General features: G+C 40.4%; 1 protein-coding gene across 1 annotated transcript in view; it reads left to right on the top strand.

Moving 5' to 3' along the window:
• RANBP9 (RAN binding protein 9) overlaps window positions 1-21,094 on the top strand; it is a 42,976-nt gene extending 21,882 nt beyond the window's left edge. Inside the window, exons 3-14 of the mRNA XM_075416847.1 lie at window positions 491-543; window positions 2,641-2,808; window positions 5,899-5,921; window positions 7,929-8,113; window positions 8,910-9,022; window positions 10,371-10,479; window positions 11,873-12,063; window positions 13,875-14,022; window positions 15,740-15,861; window positions 18,890-19,041; window positions 19,734-19,845; window positions 20,234-21,094. Of these exons, the coding sequence (XP_075272962.1) occupies window positions 491-543; window positions 2,641-2,808; window positions 5,899-5,921; window positions 7,929-8,113; window positions 8,910-9,022; window positions 10,371-10,479; window positions 11,873-12,063; window positions 13,875-14,022; window positions 15,740-15,861; window positions 18,890-19,041; window positions 19,734-19,845; window positions 20,234-20,364 (1,507 nt within the window). The 3' untranslated portion in view covers window positions 20,365-21,094. The remainder of the gene's footprint in view (window positions 1-490; window positions 544-2,640; window positions 2,809-5,898; window positions 5,922-7,928; window positions 8,114-8,909; window positions 9,023-10,370; window positions 10,480-11,872; window positions 12,064-13,874; window positions 14,023-15,739; window positions 15,862-18,889; window positions 19,042-19,733; window positions 19,846-20,233) is intronic.
• The last annotated feature ends 140 nt before the right edge of the window (window positions 21,095-21,234 follow it).

Below are 21,234 nucleotides of genomic sequence, written 5' to 3'. Positions count from 1 at the left end.
GTCTCTTGTAGGCCCCTTCAGGTACTGGAAGGCTGCTGTAAGGTCTCCATGGAGCCTTCTCTTCTCCAGGCTGAACAGCCCCAACTCTCTCAGCCTGTCCTCATAGGAGGGGTGTTCCATCCCTCTGATCATTTGTGTGGCCCTCCTGCTCCAACAGGTCCCTGTCCTGCTTGTGCTGAGGGCTCCAGAGCTGGACACACGACTCCAGGTGGGGTCTCACCAGAGCAGAGTAGAGGGGCAGAATCCCCTCCCTCAACCTGCTGGCCACGCTGCTCTTGATGCAGCCCAGGATACAGTTGGCCTTCTGGGCTGTGAGAGCACATTGCTGGGTCATGTTGAGCTTCTCATCAACGAATGTCCCCAAATCCAACACTGAGTAGCTTAATTGGTATATGATTAATCAGCGCAGTGTTTCTTGGCAATATCCCACATATATATGTATTTTTTTTTAAGAGACTTATAAATCTATTTTGTTCTTTCATTTTTACAGTTACATGGGAATTGGGCTTTCAGCACAGGGTGTGAACATGAACAGACTACCAGGTATGTTTCAGTATTTATTGTGTTTCATGGGTTACATTGCTTAATTGTGTTTTTAAAGTATGCTTGACCGTGATGGTAAGATCTTGTAAGCAACAGGGAGTGTAGCATGACATCTGTGTTGTATCTGTCATCTGAATTATCTAAAGCTTGCAGCGAAGAAGTCTAGCTTTTCGTTAATTGTTTTACTATACATTTGGTCCTGTACTACTTCCCTCAACTCTTAGTGTTATTCATAACGTTATGCAGGTACTTTCTGGCAAGCAAATACATTTTAATATTTTCATCATGTTTCCTGATAAAAATGAAGCTGTAGATTTCCCTGCTCTGTAAACTGAATTTCTGGTAATAAAGATGAGCTACTATGACAAAAGCTGTCAAACATGGAGTGAGGTCTCCTACTGTAAGTTTCCATACCATTACCTTTAAACCTTAATAGTAATGATGTATGGCATAGTTTTAAGTTTTGACTGTTCTGTTGACCTGCATGGTTCAGGGACATTGTCTTGTTAACAATTGTCTGCAGTGTCTCTGTATAGCATTTAAAGAAGTTTTGTGTGTGTGTGTACATGTTGGGTCTTTTAATAGATCTTTAAATGTTAAAAAAACCCAAACAAACAAAAAACAAAACAAAACCAAAAAAAACCATCCCCCCCATAAAAAACAACCACAAAAAAACCCCTGATTTTTTAAAATTGTTACTATTAGCCAAGTGTGAAATCATGTTGAATTGACCTTACAGTATCAATGTTCTGTTTTTGTGTTGCTACTTTCTCACCCAAACGTTCTGGTAGAGATCCTTATGATGGTGGCAAGTCCCGGTAACACTGTGAGCCCAGCTAAGGGTGGTGAATTATTAGTGGGTGGCATAAAGTTTATTTTCAGTATGATTTAGGATGCATTGCAAGTAATTATCAAAGATACTACTAATCAGTGTAACTGCAGTAATTTGAGGTATTTAATTTACTGAGAGATGCTTAATGTGGTGCCAGCTGAAGCTACTGATCATACAGATTAAGGGCCTGAGTATGGAAAATACTTTCAAATTAACCTGTTATGCAGCAGCTTGATGGAAGAAGAATAAACCCACAACATTTTACTCTTCAAAAATAATGTGTGTTGTCAGTACAAATTCTTGCAGTCAGAAGGCGCGTGTGTGTGTGTGTATATATATATATATATATATATGAAATTTTGGTGAATTGTGTTAAAGATCATGGTTTATATTGTTTTGAATGGGTGTTTAATGGATCCCTTAGGAATACTTTGTGGTGCCTGAAAGTTTATTCCTTTGCTATGTGTTTTTGTTTAGTATTGAATTGCAGAAAGTGTGGACAGCTATTTTTAAATGAGCGCAGACTAAAGTTGCTTGCTGTGAATGTCATTGAGTAGTGTTAACAATATGAAGCTTCTTAACTGGTTCTGCAGCTTCCTCACCTGCAAAATCAGCACCATAGTTGCATACATAATGATTTGTCTGCTGGCTCTGGCTCTGATTTTCACCTGTATTGATTTTTTTTTTTTTTCTTTTAAATTTTTGTAATATGTACGGGCAGCAAAGCTAGTGACTCTGTAGTCTGAAGATTCTGCTGTTATGCTGAGGCTGTTTGCTGCTGAACAGTCATTAAGAATAATCAGGAGTAGAAATGTGTTTCCCCAGAGATGCATGTTTGGGTTTTAGCCAGGAAGAATTTGATTATGACATATGGTAGCAACAGTTTTGCAGGATGAAAAGGAGAACGGGAGAATCTTCGCTGCTTTACTGGGACCTGTCAGATCTGCATATAGCTTTTCAAATTTCAGCATTGTAGCTGATCATATTTTTGGTGTTCGTAATTTTGTGTGTTCACTTAGAAAAACGTGTTATCTGAATTTGCATTACCTGTTACATACTACAGCTGGAATTGCTTGTTCAGCCATTTTTGGTAAAATAAGTTGTCATTTTTTTAAATGAATCAGATTTGTTAGAAAATCTGAGAAATCAGAAAGCTGAGCATAGCAATTAACTGTATTAGCCTGGTTAGAATGTACTAACTTTGCATCATTTTTCCATTTCATAACAGATGAAACAAATAAATTGCAAATGCTTTTGTTCTCTAGGTTGGGATAAACATTCATATGGTTACCATGGAGATGATGGACATTCATTCTGTTCCTCTGGAACCGGACAACCATACGGCCCAACATTTACTACCGGCGATGTCATTGGTTGTTGTGTCAACCTCATCAATAATACCTGCTTCTACACGAAGAATGGACACAGCTTGGGTATGGAGAAACATTCTCTTTAATGGTAACATTATGTGTGTAAGTCTGTTGTAAATCTGAAACTCTCTTCATGGCAGGGGCAAAGTGTTTGAATAGTTCTTTCGATAGTCTCATAATCTGTGAATTAATTAAAGAATTGGGAAGAATAATTTCTTGTGTGCCACTTGCACTAACATTCCTTGTGAATTTGGAAGGATTTGTCATAGCATCTAAATCCACAGGGCTGGTGTTTATGAACTCCGCTACTAAATCCACAGATAATACAATAGATGTAAGAGAACTGGAGAATGGATATAGCTAAAATTCATTGCTGCTGTGTTGGGGACACCTAACCTTTGATAAAACCTTGTGTTGGATGGGCAATATTTGGAACGTGGCTGGAGAACATCGTTTTGGATTCCCAGTCTGGAGTCGTGCATAGTTGGGCTAAAGCTGTGAAGTATACAAGTTGTGCTGAAATTAAGTCCATTAAGTGCTTGTGGTAAATTTTAACATTATGCAACACTGCAAAACAATTTTTGAGTTTGAAGATGGCAGGAGGGGGTAGAATTAAAACTGTTCATGCAATATATGTAATTATTCAGTTACTTAATGTAATTTAGTGAACAAAGATACAGAGTATAAAGAAAGAAGGAAAAGAAAAAAAAGAATCTACCTCCTGCATTAAGGAGAGAGCAAGGGCTTGGGAAGAGATCTTGGAATTGTGCTGAGGGAAGCAGGCAGTTTCAAGGGATAAAGCTCAGAAAGAAGAAATAAGGTTTTTGTCGTGGGTAGAAATGTGATAAGGAAAAGAGAGACTAGCTTGAAATGAAATATGGGGCTATAGAGATGGGAACTCCTGAATTCGTCATTCTGTTTTCTCATGTTGCCAAACATGAGGAAGGTTTGGAAAGTAGTAAGGGGAAGGACGTGGTTTAAATTCTTCTCTTTGTCTCCCAGAAGAAGACTGCCTGTTAGTTTGCTCAGCCCCTGGGCAAACAGGTCTGCCTTTGGAGTTGTCCTGCCCCAACTCAGAGCAGGGCTTAGATGCCTCCAGAGGTCAAAGCCAAGTAATCCTTTCTGTGATCCTGTTCTGTCATGATTTAATGTTTCTTCTAAATTGAACGAGTCTGTATACCTGGCCTTAATACTGTGACACCTACAGCAGTGGGACACTTGAACCACACACTGTGTAGTTGTTTTTTGGCCCTGTTTCAGGGTGTATGTCAAAATGGAATATAACAGGTTCATGTTGCGTTTACCCTAATCTTTAACTGGCTTAAACCTAAGAAGGGTTTTCTTGCTTTATTCCCTTTTGGGAACTAGTAACAGTGTGCCTGCGGGTAAGTTGGATCAGACTGTTAATCAACCAAAGAGATACTGGTTTTCTGACTGCCCTTATGGTCACATGCATGGAAGAGCTAAGAAGGGAGGAGCAGGACCTTCTCTTTCAGTGGGAGTCTAAAGCAGACTGGATTAGGCCAACTGTGAAACAGCACTCCAAGTGATTCAAATCTGTTTAAAGTGGAGAACAGAACGGCCTAGGTGAGGAGAGACTAGTAAAATGTCATCTGTCATAGAGTGTGACAAACGCTGTGGGTTTCAGAAGGAAATTTGACAGCTGTTCTGCTGTTCTGGGCTTTTCTAGCTTGAATTTCTGACAGAGGAAAACTGATTCTGTGTCTAGTGGAAAAAGAAGTGAGAAATTCTGGCTGAGTTCCTGCTGCTGCTTTGTCCAAAATTCCTATATGATCATGACTTGGAGGACACTTATGTTTCTTGTCTGGGCCACAGATGCAGTCTAGAGTATTGGAAATCTCTAGCTCAGTGTGGGATTTGATGCTACACAAAGGGTTAAGCAATTATTTATGCAAATGTCAAATCCTGGGTTGAAAAAAACCCAAAACCAGTCCCCCAAAAAAACCCAATACCTGCATGTCACTCAGTCATCATTTATCTATCTTGCCTACTGCCATGGTTATTTTGGAAAAGGGTGAGTTGGGTGTCAAAATGTGCCAAGCGGAGAAAGCAGTAATAGCTTAGAAAAAGTCAGGGTGTGAACAGCTAATAAATGAAATGACAGTTTTGAGATGTGATGGGAGGAGGCACATTCACTCTCTGTGTCATTCTTTTGTATCAAAGATGCCAATGAGGAATCCAGATGCTCTTGAGATTTGAAATCTTGGTGAAGAGTGGAGTTGGAAAGCAGGGGTGGAATTTAGGACCATAGGTTGAAAGCTTTGTTTTTATCTTAAATTTGAAGAGGCAGTGATACAAAATAAATAAAGAGTTTGAAGGCAGAAATAGATTCAAATCGTTATGCACTTGTAAGAAGAACAGAATTGAAGAAAAATTTGCAACAGTAAAGGAAATTATGAAATACTGTTATCATTTGGCTGTCAGAGGATATTTCCTGATACGTATTTTTTAACTGAAAGCTTCCCCCTCCCCCCCAATAACTGCTTGAAGTTCATGAAGCGTATAGAGGTCAGGTTTTTCTCTAATCCTGAGACAGCAGAATCACTGCTTTGGTCTTCTGGGTAGATGGATGCTTGTAATTACATAACAAGATATTAAGCTGTTCTGTTTGAAAACCAAACCAAAACACCCTAGTGTGGATTAGGTGAAACGTGTACCAGACTGGTTTGGAGTATTGTCGGCACGTGCTGCTCATGAAAAGATAATACCTACTAATGAAGAAAAGTAGTAGCAAACAGGAAAAGACACCCGTAAATCTTGGTGTGTCAGTATTAAGACATGCAAGTGAAAAAATACCTTCAGATAGTCTCATTTTTCCTGTGAATTTTATTTTATAGCCAGCATTTTCGTACTTTTTAACCTGCATGTATATACGATGTTTTGTAAATCTTAAGCCCTATTTTGAAAAATTGAGGGCAAATGGAGTGCTTTGGAATGAAAATTACTTTTGCCAAATACTGCCCTTTATTACTCAAGCACATCAGTTGTGCCGAAGCATCATGGATGTCACCATACTTAACTGCTTGTTTTTGAGATGGTTTGGGTGAGTTTTCTGAATATATGATACACTTAAGAAAATGAGGCTAGAATCCAGACATATGGAAATTAATCTTAATTTTCTCTTCATTGCAGGCATCGCTTTCACAGATTTACCGGTAAGATAAGTGCATTTTCAAATAGCTTTCACGTGTATTATAAACAGATGTTTCAAATGTAACTCTCATTTACCTTATGCTTCTTTGAAATACAACAATAATCTTAACCAGTTTAATATCAGATATTTCTCCTCATTTCAGTGATGATTTGTTAATTGAAGCAGTAGGTTTTTTAGTTTTACACCGATCCTCACAGGGCTTTTGCCTTTCAGGTTTCTAACATTCAGGCATTTCTAACGGAAGTATAGCAGAAAATAATACATACCAATAGTTATTACATGCTTTTTGACACATGCGGGCCTTACATGCAAAGTCAAAGCTACATTAAACACCAGCACTCTGTGTGTGTGTGTGCACAGTGGTGGATCAGACTCAGAAAGGCTGGCTACTTAAGACATGGTCATGGTAACTCATGCTTGATGCCGAATTTTCAAGAACTTTCTCTATACTGTTCACCCATAAGATCAAATGTATCAAAGTAAATCTCTTTTTTAAGAAAGCTGCAGATGTCTGAAGTCTTCTAGCTTTCCAGTCAATTAAGTGGTACTTTCCTTAAAATCGTGATACATGGGTTCCCTATGATACTGGTACAGGCATGATACTGTACTGACTTTTTTCTCATCCCCTTCATTTCTGATGTAATTTGGTTAGCGTGCAGTGTGTGATGCGCTTCCATCTGGCCAGCTACTCCATTTGCAGTGGCCTTAGGAGACAAGGACGGATACTAAGGAAAAATGAAGCCAATAACCCAGGGTGCCTCTCAGCCCTGCCACAGAGCTGGGTGCTTGGCGTAGGAAGCCCTGGCCCCGGGTCTGTGGGACGCCAGCGGGGCTCCTTGGCAGTGCATGGTGCCAGCGTTGGAAAACTGATGCTGTAATCTGAAGTTCTGAAGCTGGACCTCTCCTCACTAGAATCAGTTGTTTTCATCTCATTAAAAGATCTGAGACTTGTTCTTTGTTGATTAGTCTAGACTAGGTAACACTGTGAGCAAGATTTATTTAAGAAAAAAGAGGGGAAGATGGGACAAGATCGGCTGGGGCATGGTTTTCACAACCAGAGTATTTTTCTTTAATTTGTGGACTTCAGTTTTCCTGCTGACCTGCATGTTGATAACGTCTTTCTGATAGCCTTAATTTCCTTAGCGTATGTAGATCAGCACACCATTATACCGTAGCACTGTTGATTGCAATGTAAATATGATGCAGGTGTATTTATAAATTAGAAAAAAAAAACCAACAAAAACAAGACACAGCAAGGAAACCCCACCCACCCCAAACCCCAACGGATTGCATGGCCATTGCGGAGAAGCTTGTCGCATTTAAGAAAGTTACTTGAACCCAACAGGCAGATTTTACTTTTCTCATATTTGTCATATTTCAAATTTGCATGGAGACCTAATCTCTAAGCAGAAAAGAAAACTGAGACAACAATAAATGCTTTAAAGTCTTTTTCTAGATACAAGTCCAGGAATTCACGAGAACTTCAATGAACTGTTGCAGTTCTTTTTAGGCACTACACTAATGAGGCTAATGAGTTCTCTATCCTGTCAGTTCTTACCACTAAAATTCAGCAATGTTTTAAGTATTTCACCCCAAAAGGAAAATGGCCCACTTTGTAAGTTTAATTTTTGTTCTCTTTTTAAAAGAAACTTTAATCCTCATCTTTAACAATCATTTAAAAATTGGTATTTAAATATTTTGAAAAACTGAAACCGAAAGTTTTGAATTTTAGCACAGTTTAAAAAGTGCATTTTCTGACTAGAAAGAGAATGATCAGTAAGGCTTTCTTACTCCAAAATAAAAAAAAATACGACCACTGGGAATAAAAATTGATCAGGTCATTGTATTGCTGGATTGGTAGAAGTTGCCTTAACTGCTGGACAGATGATCCAGAGGTACTTGCTTCTTCACACGACTAGTAGCATTAGGGATATTATTACAGAGGTGAAAAAAATAAGTGGGGAATTTAGAATAAGAGGCAAAAAACTAATGAAAAAATTTCTTGCAGCCAAACTTGTACCCTACAGTAGGGCTTCAAACACCAGGAGAGGTTGTGGATGCTAATTTTGGACAACACCCATTTGTATTTGATATTGAAGACTATATGAGAGAATGGAGAACCAAAATTCAAGCACAGATTGACAGATTTCCAATAGGAGATCGGGAAGGAGAGTGGCAAACAATGATTCAGAAGTAAGACTTTGAATATTGTTCATTTTAAAAAGAAGTTAACAATCACATGATTTCACGGGTCTTTAAAACATTGTAGCAATTGTCTTGGGCAAAAAATTACATAGTATTAAAAACTAGTACAAATAGTTTTGTTGACTTAACAGGTTTGATAAGTATAAAGAAAATTGAGCATGAATAGATTTTGGGGAAAGTTATCAACATCATGACTTTAAGAGTTCGTAATGAGGAGTGTAAGTCTTCCATTCCAAATAGACTAATCTAATGGGGATTGGGGAGTTCAGAAAAATGGCAGTGGTTGTAATAGGCAGTTGTAATACTTTGGGCTCTGGAAATCTCCCTTCGCATTCTCAGCCTTCAGCGTGCCAGGTGAAATTGTGGCTCGTTAGCATCTCCCATGGAAAAATGATGGATGTGGCTTTGTATTGTTTACAGTGAAAACAAAACTCAGTGTGCAGAAATTTCACTTCAGTGTATGTGGTGAGCAAAAAAAGAAACTTAGTTGGTAATATTTCCATTGAGCCTACCTTTGGGGGATGAATAATTTTTATTAAAAGTCATCATAATAAAATGATACATTGATTTTTTTTTAATTGTTTTTCTGTACGCTGTTGCAAAAAAGATACTGGCTCTTAACTGAATTACTTTTTGTCTGACTGGTACAGAAATTTATGAATTTCAAGTAGAATTCTTTAATTTAGTCACTTTTTTCAGAAAAGGGGTTTTATATTCAAGAAGTTCGTGGTTTCTTACCTGTATTTAATGAATGTTTCTGGGGTTTGTTTTTGTTTATTTTTAGAATGGTATCATCTTACTTAGTTCACCATGGATACTGTGCAACAGCAGAGGCATTCGCCAGATCCACAGACCAGACTGTGCTAGAAGAATTAGCTTCCATTAAAAACAGACAAAGTAAGCCTGGAAAGCATGTTACATCCTTTTTTTCCTCCATGAAACAAATATTGCATAAGACTATCTCTTAAGCAGCATCCTAGATTTCCTTTCAGCGCTACTCCATAGTGCAGTTCCTCGCTGTCATGTAAAGTTCATACGTGTGAGCAGCTGGTTAAGATGAACTTCCGCACTAATGCTTTGGAACGTGTTTGATGTGGCGGAATGTGGTGAATTACCCGTCGCCTTTCTCTTGGATGGAAAGTCGTGATCTGTCTTAAACAAATGTGGGTGATGTCGCTAAACGAGTGTTTGTGAAAGCTAATGGTCAGTCACAAACAGGAATATAAAACTTAATCTTGACAAACGTTTAGACTTTCATCTCAACTGTGAAAAGGGGTAGAGTTTAGAGAACGCTTTCTAAGTTAAAGCAAATTTGAGTTTTCCTGCTTACAGATGCGAGGGGGAAGAGGACAACAAGAACTAACAGCGGTTCACTTCTAACTTGCTGTGGCAGTGCTGTTTGGCAGCCTGATTGAACCATGCCTTCCCCGTTTGTTTAAATCCCTGCTGTATGCACACAAGCGTCTGGGTGGCTGCATGGTGTACCACACGGGGAAACTGCTCCGGTTGAAAAATAACCGATTCATTGGGCTGTTTTTCATTTGGATCAGTGTCTCTGCTGGTGGATAGAGATGTGAGACTGTTGGGAGACTTGTGCCAGGTTACAGCAACAGAAACCTCAATGAAGCAGGGACTGTTGTGGAAAGGTGTAGTCAACTGTAACCTGGCTGGAAGGTTACAGTCACCAACAACTGGTGGTGTAGGTGAGAGAGACTAACTTTGGTTGTTCTCAGTCCCAATTGAACCTGCGGGAGGTGGGATGCAGTTTGGATGGTTTTGGGTTACATTAGTGTAGTATGTGTTTATTTCTAAAGGTATGAAAATGAGAAATAAATTGCAGAAGAGCGTCTGCAATCTTAATCCAGCTCTAAATGAGCAATCTGAGTACAAAGTAGTTGTATGCTGCCAATAAATAAAAATACCGAGTACTCATTTAGATATATGTAGTTGAAGTGCCGTTCTTAAATCTTCCTGTGGAACATTTTAAGGAAGCGTGATCTTTCTTTACATTATTTTTTTGCAAGAGGAAAAAAACCTGTTGATTGATGGTTGCGGTGTCTTTTAATCGTTAATTTACATGTATTAATCCATAAGCTGTCCATTTAACTGATGTTGGTTTTGGTGAACAGAAATTCAGAAATTGGTTTTGGCAGGATGAATGGAGAACCCATTGAAACAACATAACAGCTGTATCCAAGTTTACGAGAGAAAAATCCTAATCTCTTATTTGTTTTTTGGTGAACAGGAATTCAGAAATTGGTTTTAGCAGGAAGAATGGGAGAAGCCATTGAAACAACACAACAGTTGTATCCAAGTTTACTAGAAAGAAATCCTAATCTCTTATTTGCATTAAAGTGAGTCTTCAAATTATACAGATGTGTGTTTATAGATGACACAGTACCTTCTGAGACAAGACAGTTACTCATTTAAAGCTTTCACAGAAATTTAAACGAAGTTAAGCAGCATTTTTTAGAAAATGTGTATAGTTCACTTTTTTAATGCTATGTTATTTGCTACATGTTTAACTAGATTTTGTCATCAAGGTCCTGTTTTGCAGCATAATTCACATCTCACTGTAGACTGTTCTCTAGAGCTAAGTTTTGTAATTGCTCAAAGTTTATTCAAATCGGGTGTCAAGTAAAACTTAACATGCAAACTGATACAGTATCATATTCAAGAAGGTGAAGTGTTTATCTGTTCCTCCAAATGGGTGACTGACTTTAAAGACCAGTTCAAATGAGCTGTTTGACTCCGTGTCACTTTACTCGAAACCTCTGGCTACTACTGTGGAAATTCGGTAATCCCAAAGAGTTCTCTTGGCTTCCCAGGCACACAACAGTCACCTTCGTTCTGGCGTTTTTACTTGCCAGCTGCACTGATCCTCCAGAACTTTGTATCACGTTGTAGTCTTTGAATGCGGAAAAAATCTGTTACCTCCTGTAAGAACAAAGCACTTCAATTTATGTGTTCAGCTAAGTGACTTGGAATGTTTTTGAAGTCTGGCATGCTCAAGTGCCAGACAGAAGTCACATGACAGTACTGGAGACTTGTCACAGAATTCACAAAACGCGAACGTTTTGGTGAAAGACTTCACTCAGTAACGTCAATCTATGATACCTTGTTCTCAACCTGTCTTTCTAAATTTTGCCATTTCTATTGAGGCTGTCCAAGCCTAAAACATGAAGCAGTAGTTTTGAGCTTCCTTACAGTCCGTAGTAAAACCTCCTTGTCTAGAATAAAATTGCCAAAGAGCAACAGCCTCTAAAGGGAAGGTTTGTATATGAGCTTGCTTTTCAAACTGTTTTCTAGTGCAAATGTTTAATATTAGAAGTTACCATTTAATGCTTGCTGTTCCAGAGGATCAAACTATGCTCTCATCTATTTTGAGAGAAATGACAGGCATGACAACGTAACGACATGTCCTTCTCAGGAAAGAACCTTGCCCCTGCCAATAACAGAAAACAGTTAAACCAAGAAAATACAGTTTAGTTTTCTGAACTTTGAGGACTTATTGCCAAAGTCTGTCCTCGAAGGATAATATTCCGGTTCTCCTCTGTCACAAATTTTGTAATTGTGTATTTTCGGCTGAATACTCCAAAGCTCACTGATGACTGGGTTACTGACATCCAGCATTTTGTTGAGGCAGGCTTTTTGTATATGTAACAGTAAAATTAAATCATTGCTATCATTGGTAAATGGAAGTGTGTTAATTGTTTTATTAGCTTAACTTTTTTGCCTTTTGTTTAGGGTGCGCCAGTTTATAGAGATGGTGAATGGTACAGACAGTGAAGTGCGGTGTTTGGGAGGCCACAGTCCAAAATCTCAAGACAGTTACCCTGTTAGCCCACGATCATTCAGTAGTCCTAGCATGAGTCCCAGCCATGGAATGAATATTCACAACTTGGCAACAGGCAAAGGGAGCAGCACACACTTTTCTGGTAAGTTGATGTGGAAGATATACCGCTTAGATCTGGGGATACACCATGTACGTGGGGTTGGGTTTTGGTTTTGTTTGGTTTTATTTTTTTACAATTCAGTGTCGGGAGAAGTTACAGCTACTTGCAGACTGACACTTTGCTTTACTTAAGAGTTGATACTGAATGCTTTGTACAGAAGTATAGTTTTAATGACTGGAGTATGTGCTTCTCAGTCATTGGGGAAATGGAAAGTGTATAAATAGAATCAAATCTTTTTTGCACGTGCTCTTGCTTTTGCTAAGGGTTTCCAAAGTAGGTTGTCACTGACTTCTAAGAAATGCTTGCTTCCAGGAAGTGGAAGGTTCTGGTGCGAATTGCTGTTGCCCTTTTGGTGATAATTTACGGCCTGGGCAAGGTGGTTGAAGTCCAGTAAGTGGTGTATACGATCCATTTCCTATGGTGCTCATGGAATAGCAGGAACAGCTGCTCTTGTGTAGGAAATACCAGGAGCTGGGTGGTGGAGTTAGGTAAGAGACTTTCTGCTGGCAGCCAAATTTCAGTCTGCACAGTTGAAATGGTTCTGAGCGCATCTAGGTGGTGGGACAGCTTCAGTGGGAGGCCGTGAGTGTTCCAGGCTGCCCCATAGCTGTGGACAGATCGCTGTGCCTTCCAGAGCAGCCCTGCAGAGAAGAGGTCGGGCGTGCTACAATGGTACGTGCATGTGTCGTCTCTGAACCCAAGACTCTCTTGGTAGCAGACAGAGGCTGTCAACTTTCAGTTCTGTTTCATTCTTAAATCCAAACTGAAGCTGACTGGGGACTTCTTACTTGTTTTTCTCTCTGTGGGATTGAGTGGGAAGCCAGTGTAGCCTGGCCACCAGGATACCTCCCCCTTGGGCAGGCAGCAGCTCTGCTGTTCTCCCCTCTGGGTCAAGACTGTGCTGTCACGTGTGTGAGTGGAGGGCTGCTCGGATTTTCTGTGTGTTCTTCAGGTGGTTATGGGGATGCGCTGTAGAAAGTACTTCTAACTTTCTAGTTTTGAAAATAGAGGGACCACTTAATAAGCAAGTTGATGAGTGTATTATTAGAATTGAGGTTTGGGATTTCCTGAGTGGCAGAAAGTGTTTTATTTATAATGAACCCTTCCCATGACCTGTTTCTGTATTCGAAGATACTGGGGAGCTCCTGCTTTTGGGCTTCATAGAACTGGCAATTACATGTTTGCTTCAAGTAGTAGTTTCTTTGATTATATTTTAGAAGGGTCAGAAGAGATTTTAGCCAGACATCATAATTTCACAGTATGGCGTAATTTTATTTAGCAAAATACAATATTAACAACAGAAATAATTATATGGGGAAGGAGGGAGGTTGTATTTAAGTGTAGCAACGTGTAAAGTATTTTCAGTGCTGTATTTTACTGCATATCTGTCAAGAGAATTATGTGATTGGGAATGAGTAAGATGTATGTCTGCTTCCATTCATAATGATTACAGTGGCCTAGAGAAGTTTTTCAGATCTTTCAGAAACAATGATTCAGTTCTAAGCAATTATTCTACTTTTAACGTGGTTTTCTGTTTTACTGGTGTATTAGTGCAACTGAAAAACCTTTTCATGTGTGTGTTGGTACCTGTTAAATAATGTTTAACTGCTGCACTGTAGAAGCCTTAAAGGTTCAAAAACCTGAAACGTGGAGGCTAAGTGTTTGGGTTCGTTTGTTTGGCAAATCAGGCGTTTACTGACCAACAACAATTAAGCTATGCTTATTTTACTTCTGTAAATCAGTACTTACAGACAAGTTTGTAGATTATTACAATTATTAAAACTTTCTTTCAGGGTTTGAAAGTAGTTGCAGCAACGGAGTAATATCAAATAAAGCGCATCAATCTTACTGTCACAGTAAACACACGACCACCAGCTTGAATGTACCAGAGCTCAACAACATAAATGTGTCGAGATCACAGCAGGTTAACAGCTATTCCAGGTGAATAAACTTCAGATGCTTCTAACTTACATTAAGGCTTGTGCTGTCCCTGTGCTTTTATTGCAGAGAGGAGTTTTCAGTGGAACTTCATGTGATTTTTTGACAAGGACAGTTAAAACATTTGGTGCAAGGGGCCAACAGCTTGTGATCACTCCAGTTCTGTTTTAACTTCTCAGGCTCACTACTGTTTTCTCCTGTTCCGTTAAAGAAATGCAATGGACAAAAATAAATTACCTTGCTTATGGCTAGTTGTGGTCAGTCTTGAAGTTGTATAGTGAAGATTAACTAGCTCTCTGATGCTTGGGATTTTAATAAAAACCACTGACACTGATTTAAGCATGTGGCATGTAGGTACTGAGAAGTTTTCCAGACACTGCATTTGTGGCAGTATCTGCAAAGTAAACACCATTGAGATGCATATGAAATGTGGACTGCCTTCCTTTGCACACACAAGAATTGTTTGCCTCCTCCAATCACTGTCACTTGTGCAAACACATTTAATTCAGAGAATGGAAATGGATGTATTAACCAGGGTTAATATGGTTATTCATAACCAGAAAATACTAAGGTCTGGGTTGCACAGATGCAGCAGGAACTAGATGTGAAATACAACAGTACTCAGCTGCATTGTCCAAGATGGATTCCCAAAGCTACCAACTAGGATGTTTTTATGTGGGGGTGATAAAAACTGTTTCAGTTGGATAGTGAAGACAGGGGGAGGGGGGAAGTAAGAGTAGCAATTTGCTTTTTAAATTCAGGATTTATGTTTGCATTGGTAATCGCTTCTGCCAAAAAGCCTGACAGTGTCTAGGCAGCCCTGAGATTTTTCACGGAAGGCAGGCAATTCCTTGGCTGCAGTGCTGCCCAGTCAGAGAGGCCTTTTAGTTTCCTTCCTCAAAGGAAGCTGAGTATTTTTGGTTGCTTAGAAGCAAGATACTGAACTTTTACATTGAATCTTTTTGGTCTTGAGAGAGGTTTTAGGCTGTCATTCTCTGTGACGAAATAGGACAGGCTAGGATGTAACTGTCAGCAAAGCTCAGTCCCTAAAGCTGTGCTGGCATTTTCTAAAAGTGCTTCTGTGACCTGCTGCGAGCGAAGCTTGGAGAGGACTCGTACGCTTGGAATTTGGCTGTGAGTGTCTCTTCAGGGTCCTGGTTTATTCAGTATTTGGTTTGGGTTTTTATTCTTTTTCCTGTCATTCCACTGAGAGTAAATGAGAGATCAAGGCTTTTTTTTTTTTTTTTTGAAAGAATTATTTACCTAAATGTGATATTCTCAAAGTAGGCTGTATATTGAGTTAACTGTATTAAAAAAAAAAAAAAAAGAAAGAAAACAACAAACAAGTGGGCATAGTGTATTTTCTGAACGCATTTTCTCCAGTTCTGTGTATGTACAGATCTGTGAACAAGGTAGGAACTTTTTGGTGTGTGTTTAGAAAGTGTTACACTACTTACTCCTGAATGATGATGATGGGCTTGTTTAATTGTTCAGCAGCTGAAGAAATTACTGAATACTAATGTTAGTTGAGAGAGCCTTAAAATTTCCCTGGTGCTCTGGTATCGCCAGTTGCTATGGAAAAAACTGTGGTCTAACTTGCTAATATTTAAAAGAAGTATTTCAGTAGCCAAGGCGAGGAAGTACTGTGCTGAAGCTGTGAAGAAGATAGCCTGAAGTACTTAAATATGAGTAAATCTTTTATTTATTACTCTCTTTTCAGCAATGATGTAGACATGGAAACAGATCACTACTCCAATGGGGTTGCTGAGACTTCATCCAATGGCTTCCTAAATGGTAGTTCTAAACATGATCACGAAATGGAAGAATGTGACACAGAAATGGGTCTGCAGTGATATTTCTTACATTTTTATTAAGTGATGGCAACAAGGTTATGTTTTTACTTGCAATGCTTCCCAACTTGAAAATTAAGGGATATTAGCTCAAATCTTACTTTTGTTTGTTTGTTTTGGTGTTATTAGCTGTAAATCTTATAACCACTGATATAGGTGGACCAGTGTCAGTGAGATTGGAGAACAGGGGAAATTGGTAACTAGTGGACACTGGTTTCAGTAAACCAGCATCAATTTCTAAGGAATTACCTTTGAGAAGAAACATCCTATCCTGTATCACGCCTGGGTTAGGGTTGGCAGGTTGCTTCTCCCTCTTCCCCTAGTCCTCTTGCCATTCATGGTTCTCATGGCATCTTTGCACTCGGCAGTAAGAGTAGAAGTTCCAGATTGCTTATATTGAAGAATGCAAAGTGCTAATACCAAATGCGCAGGAAAAGAGCCATATTTGAGAACCAAGATGTTAAAATAAAAAAAAAATCTTTCCCACCAAGAAAATATTCTGTTTTACATGGTTGTGGTCTGAAAAATAACTTTGTTTTGCTTAACGTGCTTTGTACTCAGCTGTTCCTGTTGACATGAGTGACAAATGAGAATTTAAATACCCTCTGATTGCCAGCACACCCTAAAAAGATACAGTTTGTCAGCTATGGTGCTGTCCATCGCTGCCCAGTAAAGGCAGTCAGATCACTTGAGAGCACGCAGGCTGGAGCTTAGACAATGTTATTGCCGGCCGTGCCTGAAGAAGTAGAGGAATCCAGCCCAGCCATTTCTGCGGCTTCAGAACTGTCAAACAACTGATTTAACCAGACATCAGTCAATAGGTAGTTGATAGGAAATGTGAAACTTGGGACATCGCTGGTAAACTTCCACGATACAGTAGTATTTACAAATGTCTGTGAACGGTTCACCGTTCCAAGGGCATGTGCTGCTGCTGGTGCAGCTTTGCTGGTAAATACAGCCGAACTGTTGAAAAGCAGATAGAATTCTGTTGCAGCCCTGGAGGGGGGGAGACTCAAATTTCCAGGCTGTTCCCCTGCATTACGCTCTGAAGTTGGATGACAACAAGGCTTCATTTCTGTGACAGAAAAAACAAAACACTACTTTACTCTCTTGCAGCCTTTGCCAGAGAGGCTTGCTGTGACAGACACGAAGCAGCTGCATGGGGCGCAGAGTTGTTTCTGGGTTGGGTTTTTCAGTGTAGTTGTTTTCTGCCTTTGGAAAGTGATGTCCTAGATTAGGCTGCAGCTAGCAACAAACACCCCTGCTTGAACACTTGTGGGTGCTTCACCTTTGTCAAAAAGAAGTGTGGCTCCTCAACCTACTTTGTTTACAGAATCACAGAATCACAGAATAGTAGGGGTTGGAAGGGACCTCTGTGGGTCATCTAGTCCAACCCCCCCGCCGAAGCAGGGTCACCTACAGCAGGTTGCACAGGACCTTGTCCAGGCGGGTCTTGAATATCTCCAGAGAAGGAGACTCCACAACCTCCCTGGGCAGCCTGTTCCAGTGCTCCGTCACCCTCAGAGAGAAGAAGTTCCTCCTCATGTTCAGATGGAACTTCCTGTGCCTCAGTTTGTGCCCATTACCCCTTGTCCTGTCACTGGGCACCACTGAAAAGAGCTTGGCCCCATCCTCCTGACACCCACCCTTCAGATATTTGTAGGCATTTATAAGGTCCCCTCGCAGCCTTCTCTTCTTCAGGCTGAACAAGCCCAGTTCCCTCAACCTCTCCTCGTAGTGGAGATGTTCCAGTCCCCTCACCATCCTTGTAGCCCTCCGCTGGACTCTCTCCAGTAGCTCTTCATCCTTCTTGAACTGGGGAGCCCAGAACTGGACACAGTACTCCAGATGAGGCCTCACCAGGGTAGTGTAGAGGGGAAGGAGAACCTCCCTCGTCCTGCTGGCCACACTCTTCTTGATGCACCCCAGGATCCCATTGGCCTTCTTGGCAGCCAGGGCACACTGCTGGCTCATAGTTAACCTGTCGTCCACCAGGACACCCAGGTCCCTCTCCGCAGAGCTACACTCCACAGTTTGAGTTTGGTGGTTTTTTTGATGTGGGTTTTTTTTTATTATTTTCAAAATATTTATATATTCTCCTTGGTGCTGTGTATGTAAAGTTAAGTAGGCAGATTTTTCCAGAGGTGATACGCTCACAACTAAGGGAAAAAAAAAGTGCCCACAAATCCTTATTTGAAATAGCGGTCAAAATACATCACTAGATAGCAGTGTTAAAATCAGAAAGAAGAATGGTTTTGTAATTAAGGTGTGTGTCAAAATTCTGATTCAAAAGGATTCCAGTGATGAAAAAAGGCAAGGAATGATAAATGCTTTCTTTTTTTGTTTTACAGGTTGCTTTAGATGTAAAATGTAAAAAGGCAGAACTTTCAGGGAAGCCAAGTTTTGACTTACTATTTGTGAACTGCATTAATATCCTTTAAAATCACTACTGTTGAGGAATATTAGAGTAAAGAAAGCAACTGTAGCGTTCTGCTTGATTCCAAAAGAAGCCTGAAATGTCCAAATCACTAAGCTAATACAATCTGCAAGGAGTACCAACAGTCTAAATGATTGACTTGTAGCAACATCCATCATGGCTGTTTGGGAAGTTCCGGGCTTCACCCTCTGTTAGCAGTTGCAGATTTGCCCTGTCTTTAGGAATGCAGTGGCAAAGAATGAAAAAGGTTGAACTGTGTGGGCTTTTATTGTTGTCGCTATTCATTTTAAACTCCCATAAAATTTTAAGGTAAAACTTGGTTTATGGTCGGGTTAGTTTAAAATCAGACCTTGTAAAACAAGCAGCATGTCTAGCAGGCTTTGCCGTCTGTTAACTAAGTCCCTGAATATTTATAAAGGAGCAATTCCGTAGCGCTCGGTATGGGAGCATGCTATGCCAGGGTCTCTTCTCTGTGAGAAGGCAGATGTCTTTGGAGTGCAATCAGCGCAGATTCTCTATAGAGATCCGTAGATGGTTATTGTCAGCGCTATTAGTGGTGGTGATGACGATATCGTTTTTGCAGAAGTAGATTCGAGTCAGTTAAGACGTCAGCTGTGTGGTGGCAGCCAAGCAGCTATTGAAAGGATGATCCATTTTGGAAGAGAACTGCAAGCGATGAGTGAGCAGCTAAGAAGAGAATGTGGCAAAAACACGGCGAATAAGAAAATGCTCAAGGTATGTTTGAGCTTGAAGTTGTGGTGCTAAGGTGAACCACCGTGCTGCCCGGTGGAAACTTCCCACAGCGCGCTGCACCGCCATACTGTTCTGCTTTAACTGTTGTGGTTTGGGGTCTGTCCCGAAGCCGCTCCCCGCCCCCCCCCCCCCCCCCCCCCAGCAGTATTTCAGTGAGCGGTGGAGCAGCAGTGCCTCCTGGCATGTCTCTGTAGCACATTTGCAGGGAGGATGATTTCATACTGCAACACAGTTAAAACCAGAGATGAATTTAGCACTTTCCGCTCCCTCAGTTCTGACCGTGTAGCTCGGCATCTTGAATCAAAGTGCCATTTTCAGCTCTGATGAGAAAGCCACAAGAAAGACAAGAGAGTTGATACAGATGCCTGGAACGTGCTTTCTGAGTACTTGTGTGTGTTAAAAAGCATTCCCTTCCCAAAGGCTGACTGCAGTCAGTTTTCAGTCTTTCCCTGTCACTTACTAAAAACACTGTCAACTTCTGTCTTTCTGCTGGGACAAACGCTGCTTGCTTAAAATGGAACAAGTGCTGTTACGGTTTCTTTTTATCCTTTCGTATTGATGAAGGACACTGAGAGTCACCTTGGAGATTCAGTCAGACTGGGTGAAGAAAATAGTCCTAGTTTTCACGGGCAGAATATAGCTGTGAGATGTGGTAACAACCATCTTTCCCACAGGATGCATTCAGTTTACTGGCGTACTCAGATCCGTGGAGCAGCCCTGTCGGGAATCAGCTTGACCCGATCCAACGAGAACCTGTGTGCTCCGTGCTCAATAGTGCAATACTAGGTAAGCCAGCTGGCGCTCTGGGGTGGGACGGGCAGCGCTGCCGCCCGCCGGGCTGCACACACGGTGGGCTGAGGGACCATCAGCATGGCAGTGGTACGGTGCACTGTTAGTGGGAGAGGGGTAGCTCTGAGGGCTTATTGATGTCACAGATGTCATTGTCTGTGTTGCTGTAGTTGGAAGCAGAAATGGGCTTGTTCAGTAATGGTGCTCTGCATGGCATTTGAAAATGCAGCTTTGTTGCTCCTTGCTCTGCTGTCAGAGCAAGTTTTGCAGGGACATACAGGAATTTTGAAATGAACAATTTAAGCAAGCTTGAAGTTCTAAGTTTTCAGTGCGTTACTGTGAAAGTAACCAGGTGTTTTAACTGCCACTGTTGATTCTTCTTCAGAGACTCACAATCTGCCAAAGCAACCGCCGCTTGCCCTGGCAATGGGACAGGCGTCACAGTGTCTAGGATTGATGGCTCAGTCAGGAATTGGGTCCTGCGCGTTCGCCACGGTGGACGACTACCTACACTAGCTATGCATTTGGAGGTCGGGAAGGTGTCGTGGCGTATTCAGCACGGAACGTAGACCAGCTCTGCTGACTGGAACTTGGAATTTTAATTATGTACTAAGGACAAGTCTGTTGCTTTATGTTGCTTCCTAGTTTACAGCATGATGCAAATGATTTCTAACTTAGTGTTAGGAGAAAATGTCCATCTTTAAACCTCTTAGACAACTAAGAGCGGAAAGTATCACTGATAATGTCAGGCATCCAAATTGACAAGTACCAATCCTTGAAACGATTGTCCAAAACAAACCAAAAATCCTGCTACCTTGTGGTGGGACAGAAGATGAGAAAACATGGATGTATTAGCATGTGGGTGATGCAAACGTCAAGCAGGATGACTTGCCAACCTCCACCCCCATTGTTACATAGTTCAATCAGTGTAATTTGCAAAATGCATAAACACCTGATGGTTTGGATATATAGTGTTGATGGGAAGAAATGATATTTTTTAATGTGTACTGTAAAACTTGAATTACTCAGGAGCTGAGTGAATATGTTTGTTGCTACTTACAATCCCAACCTGTTGATCTTAGTAGTTTTTTGTTTTAACATGGTCTTTTCAACTTTGTTTCCTTGTTTAACTACAGACAGCTTCTGTTGTGTAGACTCACCAGTTTAACTGTTGTATTATAACAGTATTACATGTCAACACAGTGTGGTTATGACCTATTTATATAAAAACCAAATATTTAGTCAATTTACAGTCTTAATTTAATCTTTGTACACCTTGCATTTTTAAAAGTGCTTAAATAGTACTATATTGCAATAAAATGTAGTGATATCATAATTAATCAGCCATTAAAAACTTAATTCTACATACACGGTAGCATGGACTTG

The sequence above is a fragment of the Opisthocomus hoazin genome, chromosome 3 (assembly GCF_030867145.1).
Source record: "Opisthocomus hoazin isolate bOpiHoa1 chromosome 3, bOpiHoa1.hap1, whole genome shotgun sequence".
In the NCBI taxonomy this organism is placed as follows: domain Eukaryota; kingdom Metazoa; phylum Chordata; class Aves; order Opisthocomiformes; family Opisthocomidae; genus Opisthocomus; species Opisthocomus hoazin.
This window is presented reverse-complemented; position numbering and strand designations above follow the sequence as displayed.